Raw genomic sequence first — 21,187 nt, 5'->3', positions numbered from 1 at the left:
GTCAGCGTGCTTCTTCGTAGAAGCGAGCCACCGCAGGACGGGGGGGGGGGGGGGGGGGGGGGAAGCATGTCTCCATTAACGACCCCATCTGCCCATGTGTCTGTCTGTCCCACAGCAGCTACTAACCTACAAGGACCATGAAGAGCCCCAGTGTCATTTCTTTAATATATAATTTTATTTCTGGTTATAGAAACAAATGCTAAGAGGAGAAACAAAACTTCCCCATCCACATACAACAATTTAATAGATAAAAGGACAGTTAAAATAAATGAAAAAACGAAAAGTAGAAATTTTAAACTTTGTTATAGCTTTAAAACATTAATGTCTGATACAATTAGAAATCACATTCAGATCTCAAACTTTTAAAAAAAAGTATGGCTCCTTATTAAAAAAATACTGTATCCCATTTGAAATGGAAACGCAGGTTGGCCCAGCTGCTGTGGGTCTGTCATCTTTCCGCCACCGCGCCGGGGTGTCTGCAAGCCTTCCTGGGTTTCCCAGACTAGATTTTACTTACAGGTGGTGAAACACTGCAATATGACCTCAACTTCACATCCAAGGCTCTGGAACCTAAATTTCCACTTTGAAGGATACCACTGCTTTTTAAAGCACTGATTATTGAACATATTGTAAAAAATACTTTAGACAGCCACTGTAAAAAAAAAATTACATACACTCGCTCACACACACACACATACATACACACACCCCCAACAGCACCCACCCCCCCCCAATTACCTTTACAGGAGAATTAGCGGTCAGATAAGGAAAAAAAAAATCTCAGTATTGGGTTCAATCCTCCCTCACATGCACTGAGCTGCTGGGTCTGAACTCTGTGGATCTGAATGAGAATCTGGGACAGGATTTGTCCATCCCCCGCCCCCCGCCCCCCATCCTGACAGAACCTGAGCATGTAAATTAAGGTGCATCAGGAAGGAGGGACGGACCAAACTTAAAAATGTTTGATTTCAAATCCCATTTTTACTGATTAAAAACAAAAATCTGGACCAGTTAACTCCTAAATGTAGAGCTTAAGAGGCCACAGGCTCAGTTTAATATCCTTCAGCCAGGCAAGGGGAAAAAGTCCATTTCAGAGCCACAGACCTCATTCCTGCTCAGCCACACGTTCAGGGGACAGGCCATGACGCTCCTTGGGACTCTGGGCAATAACTCAGAAGAGCAAGTCCTATTTACTGCAGGTAAGGGAAGTCTTTGCATAAAACACACATCTTTTTAATACACCAGGCCACTTAAACATCACTGGGGCATGTTGAAAGGCTAAGTGGCCACGTCCCACTCAGGCCTGACCTCCCCGACACCTTTTATTGTTTCTGACACAGAGTAAACCATCAATGAACATTTGGATGGGCCAAATTAGCAAACTACTCCAGAAAAGATCCCCTAATAAAGAATGATGAGCCAGAATTCTTCCAATTCTCTTTTGACAGAAACGTGAGAGTCACTCTTCAGTCACCCTTGGAAGCGACTGGGTGACTAAAATCTGGAAAATGTAACCTGAAGACGCCAGTTCAAGGGGGTCTGGTGGGGGTTGCGGGGGTCCAGGACAGCCAGCATTCGCCTGGTCAACCAAAGTAAAGAAACATGTTTGCTGCCTCCCACTGGCCCCAGAAGTTTTCTTCTCATTTTCCCAGTTGCTACAAGAATGACAAGCAGGTGGCAAAGAATGAATGAAATCCTTGGAGTGGGGTTTCTCCCTGGGAAGATGCCCAGAACTAAAGCGAGTGCTCCCTTAACTCTCTTCTAAAATCATGAGCAGCCCAAACCAGCCACTAGGATGACCCTCCAGGCTCATGAACTCAGATTCTCGTTTCAGTCGTGTGTAAAAGTGCAATGCAGACGCTGGCCCTGGTGAATGCTTGGTCCTTCCTGATAACAGCCCCCTGCAGGAGGGTCTCCTGTCACTGACCTGCTGGGGCTGGACATTCTGGGAACATTCTCCAACCAGGAGCTTGGCTTCTCACAAGCAGCTGCTACAGACATTCACTGATGTGATGCAGGCACGGAGGTTCGTCACACTTAACAAATCCTGCTGCCCTCTCACTACTTAATTGCCTTGTGCCCCTCAACCTGCTCACCACCCCTGGAGGAAGCCAGCACAGCCCCACACCAGGCAGCACCTCTAGTTATGCCTGGGGACTCCGCTCGGCTGGGCTGGCCAGTTGGGCAGCAGCCCCTCCATGCTGACCTTCCCCCAGACGTGGTTCTGCAGGCAGATGAAGGAATGGCCTCCAGTAGCAGAGATGAGCTCGGGCCTGAGCCTGGGAGAGGGGGGCTAGGACTGGCCCAGAAAGAACCCTCAGCAGAGACACCCCCAGACAGTCCTGTGAAGCCTGCAGGGTAAAGACAGCTCAGCAAGTGATCTTCCTCTCTTTTTGACATAAAACTATTTTCCCTAAATACAGTCAGTGAAATGGGCTTCTTGGTTCAGAGGAAATGCTTGGGGTTGTACCCCCAAATCCCATTTTACGAAGTAGCTGTAACTCCTGGGGTTGGGTGACAAGGATGACAGAGGAAGCAGCAGTTCCGAGCAGGACGGCGGTGCTCCAGGACCCTCACGCCAACCGAATGCCTGTACAGCCAGGTAGACCCCAAACCACAGGCTGAGGGGGACAAGGCAGCTCGCCACCCCGCAGGGGCTGGGTGCCACCAAGACGTCCCATAGCACCGATTCCAGGCCCTCCCTCGGACACCAAAGGTAGCAGCTTTTGGTATGAAAAGGCAAGGAGCAGAAGTCGGGCAGTACCCCTGGGGCTGTGAGCATGCGGGTGGAAAGCCGCGTCCAGAGCGCTTCTAAAACCCTAACGTGGAAACAAGGCCCCCAGAAAGGAACTTATAAAAGGAATTTGTAAAATACAGGAAAACGATCTGAAAATAACGGACAGAAACTCAGCAAGAGACCATCGTTGTGGGTGAATTCTGCCCTTGCCTCGGCGGTGCCGTTGGGTCAATCCCATCTTCATAGCAGCACAATGAAATAATTTAAGTTATTCTATTAAATAACATTGCTTCCAGGCAGAGGTATCGTGAAGGAGGCAGAGAGGCTGCGGGCAAACGGGAGTGCGCCAGCCGCTCAGCGGCCCAGACGAGCGGCCTGAGCCTGGCCTGTTGCCGATGTGCAGCCACGAGTGGACAGGGCTCTCTTTACAGGCAGAGCCTCACCACCGTTTTTGGCAACTGATTCTAGAACAAGTAGTGCAGTCTACCCAGCATGGAAACAGAGGCAGCACGTGTGCAGTGGCGCCCAGGAGCCCTTCGCAGGGGAGCTGCGTTCTCTTGGAGGCCGGGCCATGGGTATGGACCCCGAGACGGTGACAGTCCTTCGCTGATGTCACTCCAGGGCAAGCAGAATTTGAGGCTTTTGGAGGAAAACAGGTCATTCACCTGCACCAACTGTACTTATTCACTACACTAAAAGCTCTGGGAAAAATCCTTTCTTCTTCTCAGACACATTCTCACATTCGAGTTGGTTCTCATTTTTTAAGTGAGGTCTGCTCTTTGTCTCTAGAAAGTAAGAAACTGACCCCAAAGCCAAAGAAAAGCCTTCTCCTCTGTTTGGACTCTGCGTTACCAATAAGGGGTTTCTGTCCACATAGATCTTGCAACGTGCCCTCTGCAGACCGTTTTTTTTTTTAGTGGAAATAAGAGCATTAGCTGAACGATACTGGTGATCTCAAACCAATCTCTCTGCAGGACCAGGGAGGTAAAGAGCAGGGACCAGGAGCCGAGTGACCGACACACAGGCGGCCTGGGGGCAGGGAGACAGCCACCCTCCAGCCACAGGCAAGCTCCAGCAAACCCATTTCTTCCCAGCAGCGAATCCCGAAGCCTCATTTTAGTGACTCAGAAATCTGTTCTCACCTTTTTCATTTGGCTTGGTTCTTACACAGAGGAAAAAGAAAACACAAATAAACAGCAAATCCCAAACACGAACAAGCCAGAACCTGGGAGGGAATCTGCAGGCCAGGACCATGGGTGCCTGAGTGGCTCGCCAGGAGGGGAAAAGGGGTGGTCGGAGTCTCAGAGGCGCTGGGTAGTGGACTCGGTGCCCTTAACGGAGGCCAAAGGCCACCGTAGCAGGGAGAGCTGCAGAGGTCACTGCGGTGATGGGCGCCACGCCCCTGGCACGAGTGGCGGCAGCAGTCCTAGCAGGGAGAGCTCTCGGCACAATCTTCTCATTTCCAACGTTACACTAAACTGTCTTGGTGGAAAATGCTCAACTACTTAAAAATAGTTATTTTTGTGACTTCCTTCCCACGCAGATAGTGTGGTTTCTGCACTGGGTGCTGGTAAGCGTGGGGACTGGCTAGGCAGGGCGCGGACGGAGGGAGCGGTTACAGCAGGGCCTATGGGCCCTGCCCGAAGCTAGTGCCCCTTTGTCCCGGTTCACCTCTTCAGGTGGACTCAAGACCCGGGGGACAAAAAGAAGCTTCTCGGACCCCTGAGGCTGCAGTGGCTCCAGGATCATGCCAGAATTGACTCATCTTCGCTTCCCCCAACCTTGTTGGGTTGGCCCACCCTCTACAATCCAGGCTTGTGGCAGGTCAGCGGCCGCCAGACTCTGAGGACCACAGCTCACTGGCCACTTCCAGCCTGGCACTCCTGCTTCCATGGACGAGTTTGGGGGACACCATTGCTTGGTCAGCTCTGAGGGTACCGGGCCGCCTCTCCCGTTGTGACACGCACCTCCTGCGGTGCTGGCCATTCCTGGGCCTCTGGCCACCAGGCCCAGGCCCAGTGCTGGCACAGGCCCAGTCTGCTGTCTGCTCAGTGCCCGCAAGCCCCTCCAGGAGCTGTCTGCGAACCCAGGAGCAGTCCCCCAAGGCCCTGTCCTCCTTCCCGCCTGCCTGGAGCCTCAGCTGACCCCCCCCCCCCCGTCTCTTCTCAGCTCCAGCATGAGCTAAAGCAGCACAAGGTCTCCAGGCGGCAGAATGTCACCGATGAACCTTCTGTCCTCTCCTGCGCCCTCTTCCAATCACCTACCTCTCTCCACTCCCTTCTCCTTGAACCTTTGCCCACATAGTGGGATCATCACTGAAAATGGACAGAAAACCAGAACACCTCAAAGGTCAGGAAAAGGGTCAGAGCCAGACCAATCAGATCGGGCAAAGCCTGACATCATCCTGTGGCCGGCTGTCCTGTCCGTCTCTGCAGACAAGGCCGCTTCCCCAAGGGGCAACCTGTGCAGTCGTGCTGGTCCATGAGCTAATGCTATTCCCCCTCGGCAGCACACCACACACGATAATGGAGGGAGGGGAAGCAATAGGTGACCGCAAAAGCCCCTCGTTACAGACCCTTGAAGTGGAGGCCCGGGGCTGCCTCGGCCCAGCGCGCGCATGCACTCCCACCCACGCACACACCAGACACTTTAAAAGCAGTTCACATAAAATAGCAGATAACGTCAATGTGGAATGGAGCGTGACTTCTCATCATTGACGGTGACTGCATCTGAGGACGGCACACCAGCTGCTTTCATCCCACCCCTCCCTCTGGAATCTCACCGAAGGCAAGAGGTGCAGACTTCACCAAGAGCTTATTTCTCATTTAAAGTTTAGTGCCATAGAAACGACTGGTTTGGGGCTTCAAGAACATAGAACAGGTACTTCCAGGAAGGAGGAGGGGGACCGGAGGATGCTCTGCACTTGTCCCCGGTGACTGACGATGGTGGCTGGGTGTGGGGACAATGCTGGCAGTGCGACGAAGCTGGTCGTTTCCACGCTGCCCTCCGACCAGCTCAGGTCGCCACGTAAGCCAACCTTGCCTGCACTGCCTCAAAACCGCGTCCCACGCTTCCCCTTCCCTCTGAGCCAGCTCCTGTCCCGCCGGGCCCCAGGCCGGGAAGGCCGGCAGCTCTTCCTCTCGGTGGCCACAGAAGCCGCGCGTCTCTTGGCGGCACTGCCATCGGGCTCAGGGAGGAGCAGGCAGCTTTGCCTTTGAGGGACTAATGCTGAGGACAGGCTGCGTGTAGGGAAAAACCGTTTGGCTGGGCCTTCGGCGCGCCATGCAGTTGGTTGTTTCTAGCTGTCCACCACCAGAAGAACCAGCGCCGGTGTCTAGAGGACTTTCAAAGTCACTTTGCACAGGGACGCACTTAACCGTTTCCTGAGAATGTTCTCTAAGAGAAGCTGGAGGACTACAGTCTGGCCCCATACTGGGCTGTGAGAGGACAGCTCAGGCTCACTTCCTGCTCTGGTGACAGCTCCAAATTGGTGCAGGGCGTCTGCAAGTGCAGGGGTCCCTCTCAGGGGAGTTGGTGCCCCCTGCCGGAGCGTGCTGCCCTTGGCACTCACCATGTCACAGAAAAGACCAACCAAGTCAGCAAGAGCTGGGCCCAGTGGCTGACTGACCCCGGGGCCCCCGCAGCTGTGGGCAGAAGAGACGGTTCCGATTTAGAACAGTAGCTGAGCCTTGGGGTGGAGAACTCAGTGAAAAAGCAGTGAGCGACTGTGCTCTGCTGTGTGTGCCGTGGGGTGCCGGGGCGTCAGAACCACAGAGAAACAGGGCTCGCCCTTCGTTTTTAAAGCAACACGTCCATGAAAATCCACATGTCCAGTTGGTGACCGCCTTCCCCAAGGAGCCCCAGCTGCCAATTTTCCGAGGCCCTGCCAGGCAGGTGCAGCCAGCATCAGGGGCAGGATGCGGCAGCCCGCTGGCTCTGACCTGTGACCCACACAGCATTCTGCCTCCAATACCAATCCAGGAAGCCGGCGACCTCTCTTGAAGGTAGAGACGTGGGGCAGCTTTACTCTTCCAGGGGACTAAGGCCAGTAAGAACCCACATCTACAGTTGTGACACCATCTACAGATGAAACCTCAAAAACAGATGATCCGTTTTGTGTCTGTTTCAGATTTATGATTAAGCCGAAGTCCACGTCTTAACAAAGCAGGAATTATTTGGGATCCAAAGCCAAACCAGATCCCTCCCCTCCCCCCGATTAATGCCACTCTGGTACTTTCTGTGTCACCATTTTAGGGAGAAAACATCGTAGCACAGTCCAAAATGTGACAGTTCGTTTTTCTCTTGACTATTCCCAATGGACGACAAACAGGAATGCATCCCGTCCTCGTCCTGTCCCTCGGGAGGCCTGTGTCCCAGGCTGCGTTTCTGTCCAGTCCTCCCGGGGTGAAGGCTGCTCTGGGAGCCTGGGCTCTGCTTGTGGCTGGGTCTGCCTGGGGTCCAGTCCTTGAGACGCTGGGCCGCAACCTTCTCCCCCATGCCCTCTGACAAAAGGCCTGGGGAGAAAAGATGGTGCAAAGGAAGGAAAGAGAAACAAAGAATTCCCAGAATCTTACAATCCGCTGTCTGAACTGTTTACGTGTTTGTCTTAAACTATAGCAGGAGCAGGGGATAAATGACAAGCAGGAAGCGTGTCCAGGTGCAGGTAGACGGAGGCCGTCCTGCCCGCTTGGCACCGTGCTTCGGCCAGTGTGAAGCTCTGTCATCATGGGCCCGAGTGACGACGATGGCAGCTCCGAGTTCCTGTAGGCGTGCGTTCCACTCCACCTCCACGCGGGCGGCTTCACTCCCCGGTTCCAGGCCCCTGTGGGCCGGCAGCCGTGATCACCCCAGCCTGCGTGGTGACAGTCCCACTGGGCTCCTCCAACCGGGACCTTTTGACCTCGGGCTCCCCAGTGGAAGAGACAGTGGCGGCAGTGGTGGCTGGGGTGGCAGTGCTGGTGGCTGCTGCTGGCTCCTCGGGCCCCACCTCGCACACCCGGGTGACCACCACCGGAGTGGACGAGCTAGCCTGGGCGGCAAGGAGCTGCAGGGGGCTCGTGAGGGCTGGCAGTGGAGGAAAAGAGATTTACATTGGGAAACTGAGCAGGCCCAGCACTGGTTTGTGCTGGCTGCAGAGCAAAGTCGCTACACCAGGGCTAAGTCAGTCACACAGAAACCCAGATCCGCACACCCTTGGCCCCTCTAGTGAAAGCTACCAGCAGTCCTGGGGTGCCAGCCCCCGACAGCCCCAACCTCAGCCAGCTTTCTCTCCAGGCTGGACTCCCGTGCGCCATTCCCTCTCTGACCCTGGCCCTCTCCACCTAAGGGGCACACCGTCCCTGGTCCCTTCCAGCGTCTTCCTCTCGCTCTTACTGCTCCGTGTGGAACCTTCTAGATACCCCGAAGGCTCCTGCCCTCACCTCTAGTAACAAATGCCACCTGCCCTTAACCATCCAACTGAAAACTGAACCCTGCCCCCACTCCAACCCCCAAGAGGAGCTGTCTGATGTCCCGCCTGGATCTGTCTGTCTCACCCAGGAGTGTGTGAGATCTGTGACATGGGGACTCTCTTTCCTCAGCGTTATCACAGTGCCTGCAGCATAGCAGGTGCTCAAAAACACGGACTGCACCGACTAGCCAATGGGATTAACTGGAAGAACATTCTCTTGCTGCACTGACTATGGACTAAACCACAGGCTAAGCCGGGGCTCGGAGGCCGGCAGGGCTGACTCACCGTAAGCGCTGCTGGCTAAGCTATTTGTGGGGACAGCGTGCTTTCCATTCTGAGTGACGGCCCGGACCGGAAGGTGATGCTGCCCAATGGTGACCGGGGTGGCCGGCTGCAGGATGGTGACCGTGTGTCCGGGGACCCCTGGGGCCATCTGGCTGGCCACTGTCTGGATGACCCGGCTGGCGGTAGGGATGGTGGCAAACGCAATGGTGGGCTTCTCTTCCAAGCCTGTGGGAAGAGCGTGCGTGAGGACCCCCTGTGGCAGGATGGCCATTATTGGGGAAAGCAAGTGGTGGTTTTGAGGCACTGACACTGGGGAAAAAATCTGGTCCTCAAAAGAAAAATCCCACTAATGAGATAAGGTTTGAAACAAGAACAATTAACAGGGTTTTAGAAAAAAATGTAAATACCTTAAACTTTAACCAACCCAAAAGTAATGTGAGAAGGAAGATGAATTACTTAGAATGAGGCAATTTGCATGTGGAGCCATAACTTAGCGTTCTTTATCTAGTGCATCTGTCACATGACAGCACTAGAAGTGACACTGAGATCAGCCCGTGGTGAGCGAGGCCAGCAGATGCTGCCTGGCTCCCAGCGACGCCTGCGGGCCTCCCCAGGTCCCACCTTCATCCTCACTATTTACCCCATCAATTCCCTGGGACCCAGGTTTGTAACCCCTTTTACTTTAAATGACTGCTAAGGGCTCCTCACTGGGGGCTCGAGAGAACTTGTCCTCTAGGCTCCAGGTCTGGGCAGCCCCCGAGTGCCCTCAGGGGCTCCACGCACCCGAAGGCAGTCACACGAGGAGGGATGCATTCTGGAGGACGACTAGCGCTGATGCAAAAGGACATATGCCCCAAACATCAAGTGGCAGGGAGAAGCAGCAGCCTGAGCCACTGGCTCTGACCCCGACGCCGGGGCTCAGTCCCCAAGGCCCAGGCTGACGGCTCAACCTCCTGGACACTCAGCAAGTATCCACATGGCTACATTACCTCTCGCCTCACTGCCCAGGTCCAATACAGCTGTGCCCGCCGCTTCGTGGGAGCCCCCTGCTGAGGCCTGGCTGGCGAGGATGTACCCATTGGCAGAGCTGGCGGAGGAGGTGACGACCCTGAGCATGGTGACAGGGGGGGCCTGCTGCACGACGTGGATCGCATGGCCGGAGGGCTGCTGTGCCGTCACTATGGATGCTGGCATGTAGGCCACGGGCTTAGCCACTAAACTAGGAGGTCGGGAAGGCACGGCCATGATCACGGGCTGGGCACTGACGGGAGAGCCTGCACAGACAAAGGGCATGAGGTCAGCGGGCACGCCAGGCGCTCCCCACCAGGGCCCGATGATGGGTTCCGCCACAGCAGACAAGGACAAACCCGCTCTCACCGGGTGCGCTTTGGGAATACCGGTACTCGGGAACAGCAGCTAACTTTGAACCAAAGTCAGAGTCATGTGGGATGGGGGAGCCCTCCCGAGACAGGCACTCTGGAGTCTGCAGGCCACTGGAACGAGGGGACATCAGCCCTGGGTGAGTGGGTGAAGCTGGAGCACTCCTAAGAAACAGGGGAGAAGGGGGCGCGGCAGTAAGCAAACACGCGGAGACAGGAAACGCCGCTCAGAAAGCGTGAAACACAGGTGTGTGCACATCCATGTCTGCCCGTGCCCAGCTCCTCCGTCCTCACGGAGGTTTCCAACACTAACACTCCTGCAGTGACAACTTGCCACCCGACAATCGTAAGAGCAGCCCAGCACACGGCGGGGACTGCACTGTTTGCAGCTCCAGCAAAAGCGACATCCAGAAGGGACCAGCTGGTCTCCCGGGACCGTGGCTCCCTCTTCTGTTATAAACATAAGCTTTGTGAGACAGGCACACATTTCCCAGCAGGACAAGTCTACAGCAGAAAGAACAACGCGCTGTCCCGCAGAGTAACTCCCGGTGGAAGCCTGCCGCCCCGGAACCCCGGCACTGCTCGTCCTGGTCCAGTTCCTGCCAGCTGGCGCTTGCCTGGACTGTGTAGCACTGGGACTTTCTGCTTAGGGTACCGTCAAGCATGAGTAACACAAGGACACATGGTCCCCCCGTGCCCCGAACATGCATGGGATCAACACAAACTCACAGAGGCAGGGTGCTGGGGCTCCCCAGACGCAGTTGGGGGATTGGTTTTCATTTTGCCTCTATGACCCACATTACACACACCCTGTCTCCCCAATGACAAGGGGGTGCTGCGTCTCCACGGTCTCCACAGGCAGAGACCCGGCTCCCTCTGTCTCCTCCAGTCTAGCCTGTTGCTTCTCCCGCCTCCCTGCCTCGCTGGTCTGTGCTCCATCCAGGCGTGGAGTCCTTGTCTGCGGATTCCGACGCTCAGGCTGGGAGTGACCGAGTCATTGCCACCCTCGAGTCTATAACGGCACTCAGTTACAAACTCCTGTTGGGTGTCTCTGATCCAGCTTTCCTCTACCCAGCTAATCCTGTTTCCTGCCAGCCCTCTGCCCCCAGCACACATCTAGGCCATAGCCCACACCAAAGCTTCTGTTACCCCATCCTCCTGCACTGAGAGTCCCCCATCTCGATACCCTGTGCAAAGTCTACATGAGCTCAGGGATCCCCGGCTTGCAGTGTGGCCTCGAGGATGGGTTCACCTTCACAGACACCCCTTACACAGTGTTTCCTGGGCAGTGCTAGGCACACAGAGAAGCCCCAGGAAGTAACCCCTAGCTGGTCACGGGGTGATCTACAAGTGAAAAATGTGCCGGCACTGCTATGGGTTGAACTGTCCCCAAAAAGATATGTTGGGATCCTAACCTCTGGTGCCCTGGAAGGGGGCCTTCCTGGAGGCAGGGTTTTTACAGAGGATCCTCCCAGACGTGACCAGGTTAGATGATGTCAGGAGGGTGGGCCCTAATCCAGTGACCAGATGTCCAAAGGGGACATGTGGACACAGACATGCACACAGAGAACACGATGTGAAGATGAAGGCTGAGGGTGGGGTGACGCGTCCTCAGCCATGGAACGTCAGAGATGGCCAGCAAACCCCCAGGAGCTGGGGACAGGCCCGGAGCAGGTCCTCCCTCCCAGCCTCAGAGGGAAGCCCTGGCCACACCTGACCCCACACTTCAGCCTCCAGACCCGGGAGAGATTACATTTCTGTTGTGTAAGCTGCCAGTTTGCGGTACTTCGTTGTGGCAGCCCCAGGAAACTAACCAGTTTGACAAAACTGCTTTCCACATTCCTAGTTAAGCAATGTGGTGCTTTGGAAAATGTGAGCTCAGCTGATGCATCCCAAATGTCATTAAACACTTCTTTGAATCCCTACCTTACCTATATGACCAATTCACCTTAGTTCCAATTTCTACTTTGATAAGACAAGTGAAAATTACAACAGACCCTGTACCACAAATTCATTTCTGAATATCGAAGCGTCTTTGTATACTTGTGTTTGAAACACCATCTGGAAATGGAGAGCATCAGATGCTAACATTTCCTTCTAGTTGGGAGGGTTTCTGAGAGCATCCATCTTTCCATCTCTTCACCCACGCTTTTCCCTGGATTGGTGATCATCGCAGGACCACTGGGCCTGTCTGCACGCAGCCTGCGCCCCTCTGGACCATGCTGGCCACACACAGGTGCAGCAGGACAGGCCTGGGCCTGGGGGGCAGGCGGTGCCGCTGGGGACGGGGTGAGGGAGACAGGGGCTCCATCCCGACATCTGCTTTACGGCTGACAGTCTGTCTGAGCTCTGCTTCCGTCTGTCCTTCCTGAGGCGCAGTGCTCCATCCGTTAGGGAAGGGGGTGATTATTCGCCGTGTCTCTCCAACAGAAAACCTCATGCTACAAGCGTCACTGTAGCTGTACCTGTTTCACCCCCGTCCCCATTTGCAGACGCCATTCCCACTGCTGCGCACAGTTCAGCTTCTAAGAACTGACACATTAGACGGGTGGCCAGCAGATTACTGGCTTGACAACTGCAGGTTTCACTGGTCCTGAGGTATCCTCCCTCAGAAAAAGAAAAGGTGACGGGTTTCAAGTGCCCCAAATGCCAGTGTGAACACGGACACCTGGGGAAGCCGGGCTTACCTGGACGACAGAGGCCCGAAGGGGGTGCGGAAGCAGGAGACGCCCCTCTGCCTCCGTTTCCGGAAGGCCTGCTCCACGAGCTTGGCTTCCGAGGCAGGGTCTATTCGCCAGAAAGACCCCTTCCCAGGCTCCTCCTGGGAACGAGGGACTTTAATAAAGTAGCGGTTCAAGGAGAGGTTGTGCCGGATAGAATTCTGCAGGGAAGCAGACAGTCACCAATCAGCAGCAGATCAGAAAATGAACCCCAACCCGTCCATCTCAGAACGCGATGACGAGAGACCACAGGTGACAGCAGCCCGGGCTTCCTGCCAGCGAGGGCTCCCTGTGGGCTGGCCAGGTAACTAACTGTGTATCACGAGGAGGTGCAGAGAAAGGCACAGGTAGTTTTTCCCATCAAAATTCAGCGCACTGTCACTATCACGCTTTATAGAAAAAGCAAGACAAAGGCAAGCCAGGGTTGAGGAGCGCGCCCAGTTCAACACCTGCGCTGGGTCCATGAGCAAACAGGAAAGACAATTATGGAGATATATAAATGAGTGCGACATGTTGGTTATGCCCAACGCAGACGAAGGTCTTAGGATCCCACACAAAGAAAGCCACACCATTTATACATGCGGATGGCTGTGAGTAACGTGGATGGCGTATTTCCAAATCAGCACAGGATTGTAACGCATACGGCACACAAGTGTAACAAGGCAGATGCACCAATCTTCACGTTTCTGGACCTCAGAGGGAGGAAAGACTATTCTGGGTTCACTGGGGTGCAACTCACTGTAGATCTACTGCAGGTCTCCAAGGACAGCATCCCTGCCCCTGTCCTGCTCATCTGGAGGAATCTCTCTTTCTAAGAAAGCTGACTCGGGCCAGGCCCCGGCGCGAGCCTCACCTGCCAGCCCTTGTCGGCCGTCCGGTAGTAGGGGTAATGCTTGGTGATGTGGGCGTAGATGCCGCTTAGTGTTAGCTGCCGGTCCTGCGCCGAGGAGATGGCTTGCACAATGAGCTGCGCGTAGGAGTACGGCGGCTTCGACTCGTCCTGAGGGAAACAGACACTGCGGGGTGAGCCCGAGACATGTTCCCAAGTCCAACCGACCCACCTGTCCCCTCGGGGTGAAGAAGCCCTCCCGGTAGGGACAGGAACTCAACAGTGTGTCTACTGGGACCAGCCCCGGTGACCTACACCTGCTCCGTCAATGTGCTCGCTTCAAACTAAGGAGCCGTAAGGCAAAAAAACCTGTCGTTTTTCTCAGACTGTTATTAAAACACCGAGACTGTTCAGTCAACAGCAGGTTGAACAGGAAACAGGGGGGAGCACTGTCCATGGTGCCTACACGCTCCTGAGCACATGAGCAAAGTGCACGACATGGGCAGGGAAGGGGAGTGGCCCCCACTGTGGTCACTGGAGTCCTGCCCCGCCCGCACGCCCCGTCCCCATGCGGCCCACTGAGACCTTGGGGCTGTCCCCTCCAGACGTGTCAGCCTGCTGCTCTGAGGCGGCCTTCGCAGCGAACTCTGCTGCCAGCTGCAGGTCCGAGGTCACGTTCTGGACAAAGCGGTAGCCGGAGGACCCGGCTCCACGTGGACTGGCCGGGCAGGAGTTGGGAACACTGTGGAGAGAAAAGACACGTCATAAGATCACGATCCTGAGGAGGAGTTCGTGTAGGAAACAGGATTTCAGCACCTCCCTGGATGGTGGGGGATGGGGGAAGATAAATTCACGACAGGATGCTACCATGACACTGCACCAACGCTTGATAAAGGAGGGCCAACTGTGACCAGAGCCACATTACAGGGTCCACGACCAAGGATGCAGGCAGAGGACACTGTGGGCAGGACAGCCCAACAGCCCACTGCCTAGAGCTCCCTCGTCCACACGATGGCGCTGTGAGCAAAGGTCAGGGAACCAGAAGGCACGTGTGACATATGTACTTGCTGGATGAAAGCCTCACTGGCCCTCCAGGTATCTCTGGGCAGCAGGAGGCTCTCCTGGGTTGCAGTGACAATCCTAGGTTGAAACTGCAGCCAAACACATGGCTGGAAACCTCTCGGGCTCCTCCTCTGAGGCCGCGCCCATCTGGAGGCCAGTCCTCAGCCGGTACCTGGGATATGAGGCCCGCACCCCTGCCGGCCAACCCCAAAGGGGCTTGGCTCCCCAGCCACAGGCTTAGGCCTATTTCCTCTCAGTAACACCGTGGATTTTGCTTATCAAACCACATCAAAATATTGATCCTGAAAATTCTATTACAAGATATTCAGAGAAAACCAACAAACGCACTAACAGTGGGCAACAAACCCAGGCAAAAAGTGCCTCTGCTGGGAGCTAACCAGAGTCCCATGGTCACCTGTCCCCATGGAACCACAGGTCCCCCTCCTCCCACTTATCAATCGTGGGGACAGGAGGCCCTGCCTGCACAAACGCCTCCAAAGCCAATGCCCCACCCAGAGCCATCTGGTCACGCCCCATGCGCTTCTGTGTCCTGTCTTCCAGGCGCCCCCATCATGTCTGAATAAGAAGATACCTCTAAAACCCCCACAGCTGCAGCTCAAACGTTATCCCCATCCCCTTTCCTGGATGCTGGAACCTTCCTCCTCTCACGGGTCCAGGATGGTGACCCCGGTTTACATGTGGGCCTCCCTCGGGCGGGGGGTTATCTATAGCACACGGCAGGTGGGAGAGAGCAAGAAATCGCTACTGATGGAGGAAGGGTGCATGAAAGAATCAAGTGCTGTGACTGAGAACTGCTTGGTGATGGATATGAATGAGAAATTCAACCACGGTCGGTATCCCTGCCCAGTAATGAATCTGCTGTGTAAGCCAAATACAATTGTAAGGGCCCTGATTTGGGGATTCTTGGTCTCTTCTCCACTGGAGTCCCCAAATATGGTAGAGACAGGCACGTGCTGTGAGGACAGAAACTTTACCCAACAATTGTGAGAGAGCTTGTTAGAGGTAGGAAGCGAGGGTAAAAGCAGTTTTTGAATTTAATTCTGAACCAGACACACCAAACCCAAGCTTATAAAGTTGGGCAGGAGGCAGAAGGGACCGTGCTAGTGACATCATCACACACTCAAAACCAGGCTCTTCAAATGCGTCCACTTGGGAACCAAGTGCTCCGTGGACACGCGGCCTGGTGTGGGGGCTTTTCCTGAAGGTTCTCTGGGCTGCCTTCTGCCAGGCGCTGCCGACAGCTCCCCTGCTCCCGGCCACTCAGCGTCCCTACTGGACCTGAACACAGACAAACCGCACATGAGGCCGTGCTCTGGACCACAGGGCCGAGAACCGGCAGGAACACACCACCCTCCTGGAGTCAGGCTCACATCCAACCTGGTGGAAGGCAGATTCCTGATCCTGCGTGAGACGACAGGGTGCCTTTACTGGTGGAGGGGACACAGAGACTCCTGGGATTAGGCATGTGGGCCATGCTGCCCGTCCCAGGTCATATTTTGTAAAGGATCATAAAAAATGTTTATCTAACCCTCAGAAGGCAAAACCCAGAGAGATGGCTTCCTTTCCCATAGAACGCTTTCAAATGGAAGCGACAGGCTGTAAAGCTCACTCACACATAGGAACAGGCCGGCCTCTGCCCCACGCTGGCTGTGCTGGGCGGCTTATGCTGACGAACCGTCTCTGGCGAAGTTTCGGCAAACAGGGATGGCTGGGCAGAGCCCGATCCCCAGAGCCTGCCCAGCAGGCCAAGCCGGGGGAACGTGCGTCTGCACACACGGCCTTTCCGGCCTCAGAGCAGCTAGCTTCTCAATACACCCCATTCAGCTGGCCTCGGCCAAGGGCCGTGCCTGGTACCCGGCCACCCTGACATCACACCTCCTGAGGGGAAGGAGGCAGGCTAGATGCCACGTAAGGGGAGTGTCGTCGGGCTGTAAAATACTCAATTCAGAGCCGGGCCTCCGGGGAGACGGGCCAAGGGGTGGGGGCCATTGACCAAGGCAGTCAGTGTCCAACATGGGAACTTCATCGTATTCCACTGAAAAGCTCCCTGTCAATAAGCAAAGCCAGAAAAAAAGTCCTTGAAGTACAAACACACACGTGTGTCTCTTGAGGGGATGGGAGAGGGAAGACAGGCTGGGCCCTCATGGGACGCCAGGCTTAAGCAAAGAACCACTCACTTCACGGGGGGTCCTCCAACAGCCCAGGTGTGTGAGGAGTCTGAATTTGGGGCATGGTAAAGCAGCATCAGATGTCACGTGACACAGCACCTGTCCCCCCACTTCCGATTAAAGGTGGACATGGAGCTGAACGTGCACTTCAGGCTGTCAGTCACTGAGTCCCCTTTTATGGAAAACAATTCCGAAGTCAAATTTCCATTTCAGGTAGAGTAGTGACTCTTCGAGGTGGCCTGTCCTGCCAGCAGCTGCTCTGGACTTGGGCCACTGTCTCGCCAGGACAAACCCACACTGGCACCGTGACAGCCCAGGTCTAGAACGTGGCGGCTTCTGTGACCATCTGAGACACACCTGGCAATATTTACATCCTTTGTTTATGATACTGGGAAAGAACACACAGCCTGACAGGAGAAGGTTTCCAGGTCTTACATGGGGATAAGAATTCGAGCTGAGAAAAACAAACCTGACAAAAAGCCCAAAGCCACTGCTGGGCCAGCTAACAGATGTCTGTCCCCGGAGCCAGCAATGAGCCTTTTCCATGGCGCCCCAGTCCTCAATAGGCCCATGATGCCAGCTCAGGTGCCGGGCTGGCCGGCTCTGCCTGGAACTGTGAGCCGACCCGGAAAGCACCCGGGGGCTGCAGGAAAACAGTGGGGTGGCAGGCCCTCCCATGCCAGCCAGCTGGGAGGTGGACCTCGCAGCTCTGAAATCCAAGTGGGGATTTGGGGCTGCCCAGCTGTGGGGGGCAGTGTTGCCAGAGAGACAGGCCAGGCTGAAGGCTGTCAGACGATCCAGGTCCCCTCCGCCCTGCATGGATGGAGGGGCCTGCGGACTTCTGGGGGAGGGAGGTGCCATGGGAACAAGCCAGGGGCAAGCCTACACCCTAAACATGGAACTGGAGGGCTGGGGCGGGGCATGGGCTCCATGCTGGCAGGACCCACAGGAGGGGCCGCTCAGAGTCCCCCCCCCCCGAGCCCAGACCCACACCAACATTTCAGAGACCCTTCAAGCAGCTTTCTAGCACCTCAAGTTTTTGTTTTTGAAGGGTACTGAGATTTTAGATGATTAATTTTCAGTTTAAAAATATAATTAGCTCCTGGAAGGGACAGCAGTTGAGCTGATAAAGACTTCTCAGGTAGAAGATCACTTATAATGAATACAGAGGTAAGTGGTAATTCTACTTTTTATTAATGCCTTTTGGATTTTTTTGAAAATTAGGCATTTTTTAACTCTAGAAAATAGATGCTTTAGTTAAAGTATATAGAATTTCTTATTCAAAACACCATTGGAATAAAGTTACAGGTTCCCCTCCTAACTTTTTCCAGCTTCCTGGAGGCGTGTAGTTCCTCATCCTAAGGAGTAACAGCTGGCCGAGGAACACCTGCTGTTTGAGGGGCTGGGCTACCAGACAGGACACGGAGCACAAGGAAACACAGGGAAGGGCTCCGAAGACAGGACAGGATGATGAAGGCGGAGACGGCAAAGCAAAATAAAACATGGTTAGCACCCCAGAGAAGTAGAAAGACTGTACAGAGGAGATAGATGGTAAGGGCACTATTAAAAGCACATTCAGAGAACCAGGAAATGCTCTTCAATTTTTTTAAAAAAAGGAGAAATAAAGGTTTAATGAAAGGTGGAAGGACAGACTCGAGGAAATTGCTCTGAAAACGGGTAAGAGACAGGACAGAGGAAGAGAAAAGGGGAGGAAAGAATAAGGACATGCAGCAAAAAAAATTCACAGAAATAATAAGAAAGTTTCCTAGAGTTGTAGGAAGTGAGTCTTCACATTGAAAGGCCCCCATTTCACATCCAGCCCAGTGGATGAAGATGAGCCCTCGCCAGCTGTGGGCTGCAGACACACAGAGAGCCAAGTGCGTCCAGGGGACGTCGTGCACAAAAGAATCAGGAGTCAGAAGGGTGTAACAGCACCACTCGAAGCTATTAAGAACAGTAATAAAAATGAAACTGACTGCCATACACTTACATGCCAAGACTGTGCTGAGGCTGGACACACAGCATCCTCTAACCTCTGCAATGGAAATTCTGAGGGAAAGATGTTTCCAATCTAGAGCTATGCACAGTGAAACCATCTAGTGTAAATGGAGAATAATAATTTTCGGGCAAGGGAGATTTTTTTTTTATAATTTACCTCTCCTGTCCCCTCTCCCAGGAAGTGACTAGAGGATGTTCTCCACGAAAACGAAGCAGCAGATGGGGAAAGGGAAAGATGGGGTCAGGAAAGCGGGAAGGCCCAGGATGATGGGAAACTGACCTCAGGGTCAGAGGTGCCCAGTCTGGGTTGGGGGATGGGGGGCTGGACTCCAGAGGAAGGTATCTCAGTGAAGGTGTGAGCGATAGACACTGACGCTGGGCAGAGGGTGGGATGGGCGCCAATCCTAAGTACATGGAGATCCAACCAAGCACAGAAAAGGGGCTGTACAACTCCCAGGAGGACAAGCAACGCACCAGAAGGGAAAAGGCTGTAACTACTGCAAGGTTACCGAGGACATGCAACACTAAGGAAACCAACAGTTCTTAGTACATTGTTACACCGAGGAAATGCAACCGTAACAAAACCAACAGTTCTTGGTACACTAGAAGGTTATGCTGAGGAAAATGCAACTCAAATTAGAGCAACAGTTCTGATGGACTCTTACTGGGAGGATGGGGTAGGGAAGAAAGGCTAAATCCTAATATTCACAATGGAAGTCAATCTACAACATATCCAAACCGGAGAAACCGAGAATTGTGTAAGAAACAGAGACAGAGGGACTGTCTTGGGCCACGAGTGATGGGGACGTGGCCAGGGCACTGCTATTCTACCGTCAAGATCCTTGTAGAACCGTTTGAATTCTTGCACCATGTGCATATATTACTTTGATAAAAATAAGCCTTTACAAAACATGAATGAAATAAATCAGTACTGCCAGTATCCGTGTGGGCACTCCCTAAACAGCGCTCCACCATTCTGCAGTCTCCTGGCAGTCTTATTCTCTTGGCACCTCAGTTTCCTGATCTGTAAAGTGGGGACGGAAACGCCTGTGCCTTGCAGGATTACTGCAGAGCTTCAAGGATGTGCTGTGTATCCAGGCTCAGTATAGGCCTGGCATGTACGGCGGTAACGGTTTCCCTTTTTATTATTGTTCTGAAATCCTTGTGGCCTGATGTAAAGAGCATATTTTTAACAACAACTAAATCTGAGTGTTCTACAGCCTCGGTAGAAAATGTTTAGACGTTTCTGAAAGGCAATTTCCGATAAGTGACATGCCACTGACCTGTGAGAAGGTGATCACAGCACTGTGACAGGAGGCCTAGGGAGTGGCCACACGTCCCTCAGAGGGAACCACATTATGGCACATCCATGAGGCAGGCCATTCTGCAGCCACTGAGATGCAGTGACACGGAAAGGTGCCAAGACAGTGTGAAAGGAGGAAACTATCAGGCTGCAGGGCCAGGTGAACACTACGGGTCTTTTGTGGGGAGGATAACAGATAATGATGCCTGTTGATAAGCTCTAGAGCAGCGGTTCTCAACCTGTGGGTCGCGACCCCTTTGGGGGTCGAACGCCCCTTTCTCAGGGGTCGCCTAAGACCATCGAAAAACAAAAAGATATTTACATTACGATTCATAACAGTAGCAAAATTACAGTTATGGAGTAATAACGAAAATAATTTTATGGTTGGGGGTCACCACAACATGAGGAACTGTATTAAGGGGTCGCGGCGTAGGAAGGTTGAGAACGGCTGCTAGAGAATGCTGAGGAAGATGCACCTCATGGACATAATTATCTCTGGGGATGTCACTGGGGGAGTGGTTGTGTTCTGAAATGTCTGAATTCTGTATAATGCCTGTATAGTATTTCTGTGACCTGAAAAAAAAAATATGGAAAGAAAATTCACAGAGGCCAGTTCCTTAGACCTGTTCCTTAGACCTGTGGCGAAGAATGTCTGTGTTCCCTGACGGCAGATTCAATGCTGTGAAATCCTGGGAAGCGATTTTGAGGCCGGTTTCTGACATGCATGTTGCCCCAGTGAAAATCAATCAGCAAGCAGCCCAGCTATCTTCAGCCCAGGCCCACCCAAGCTCCCATCACTCTGCGGAGTAGGCCCACCCCTGTGCAGACTGGGGGGTGGGGCGGCTCTGTGCTGCGCTCAGCCCCTTCCCCCTAGGTTCTTCCTGCTTCCCGAATCCCAGAGGGTACAATCTGGGAAGGGCTCTGTGACCACCATGTACCCACACAGGCTGGGCGTCGCCCAGCAGGCACACCCAAGAAAATATTAACCATGAACCTTCAAAGGGCCCCCCTGAGATATACCGGAGAACCAGGAAACGCCACTCCCAGCAGCACTCTAGCAGAGACAGGAACTTAAGTACAAGCTTCATTCAACTTTCTCTCAACAGGTCACAGCCCAAACACACCCTGGTAGGGATTTGAGAAGAGATACTATAAAGGACATGGAGGCCCAGTCTTCCTGTGTGAATGAACCAATTTGTATCCCTCTGAGGTTTTCAGATGGAGAACAGGACCAGG

The 21,187-nt window shown here is 53.9% G+C and overlaps 1 protein-coding gene across 1 annotated transcript in view; it reads right to left on the bottom strand.

The window, feature by feature from the left end:
• Nucleotides 1-970: 970 nt before the first annotated feature.
• Nucleotides 971-21,187, bottom strand: part of FOXK1 (forkhead box K1) — an 81,472-nt gene continuing 61,255 nt past the window's right edge. The window contains exons 4-10 of the mRNA XM_019637423.1: nucleotides 13,985-14,141; nucleotides 13,424-13,570; nucleotides 12,538-12,731; nucleotides 9,849-10,015; nucleotides 9,461-9,745; nucleotides 8,472-8,696; nucleotides 971-7,801 (exon numbers count right to left, since the gene is read on the bottom strand). Of these exons, the coding sequence (XP_019492968.1) occupies nucleotides 7,539-7,801; nucleotides 8,472-8,696; nucleotides 9,461-9,745; nucleotides 9,849-10,015; nucleotides 12,538-12,731; nucleotides 13,424-13,570; nucleotides 13,985-14,141 (1,438 nt within the window). The 3' untranslated portion in view covers nucleotides 971-7,538. The remainder of the gene's footprint in view (nucleotides 7,802-8,471; nucleotides 8,697-9,460; nucleotides 9,746-9,848; nucleotides 10,016-12,537; nucleotides 12,732-13,423; nucleotides 13,571-13,984; nucleotides 14,142-21,187) is intronic.

Source organism: Hipposideros armiger, unplaced genomic scaffold (genome assembly GCF_001890085.2).
Source record: "Hipposideros armiger isolate ML-2016 unplaced genomic scaffold, ASM189008v1 scaffold_33, whole genome shotgun sequence".
NCBI lineage: Eukaryota > Metazoa > Chordata > Mammalia > Chiroptera > Hipposideridae > Hipposideros > Hipposideros armiger.
Note: the sequence above shows the minus strand (reverse complement) of the source record. Positions and strands in the feature narration are given on the sequence as shown.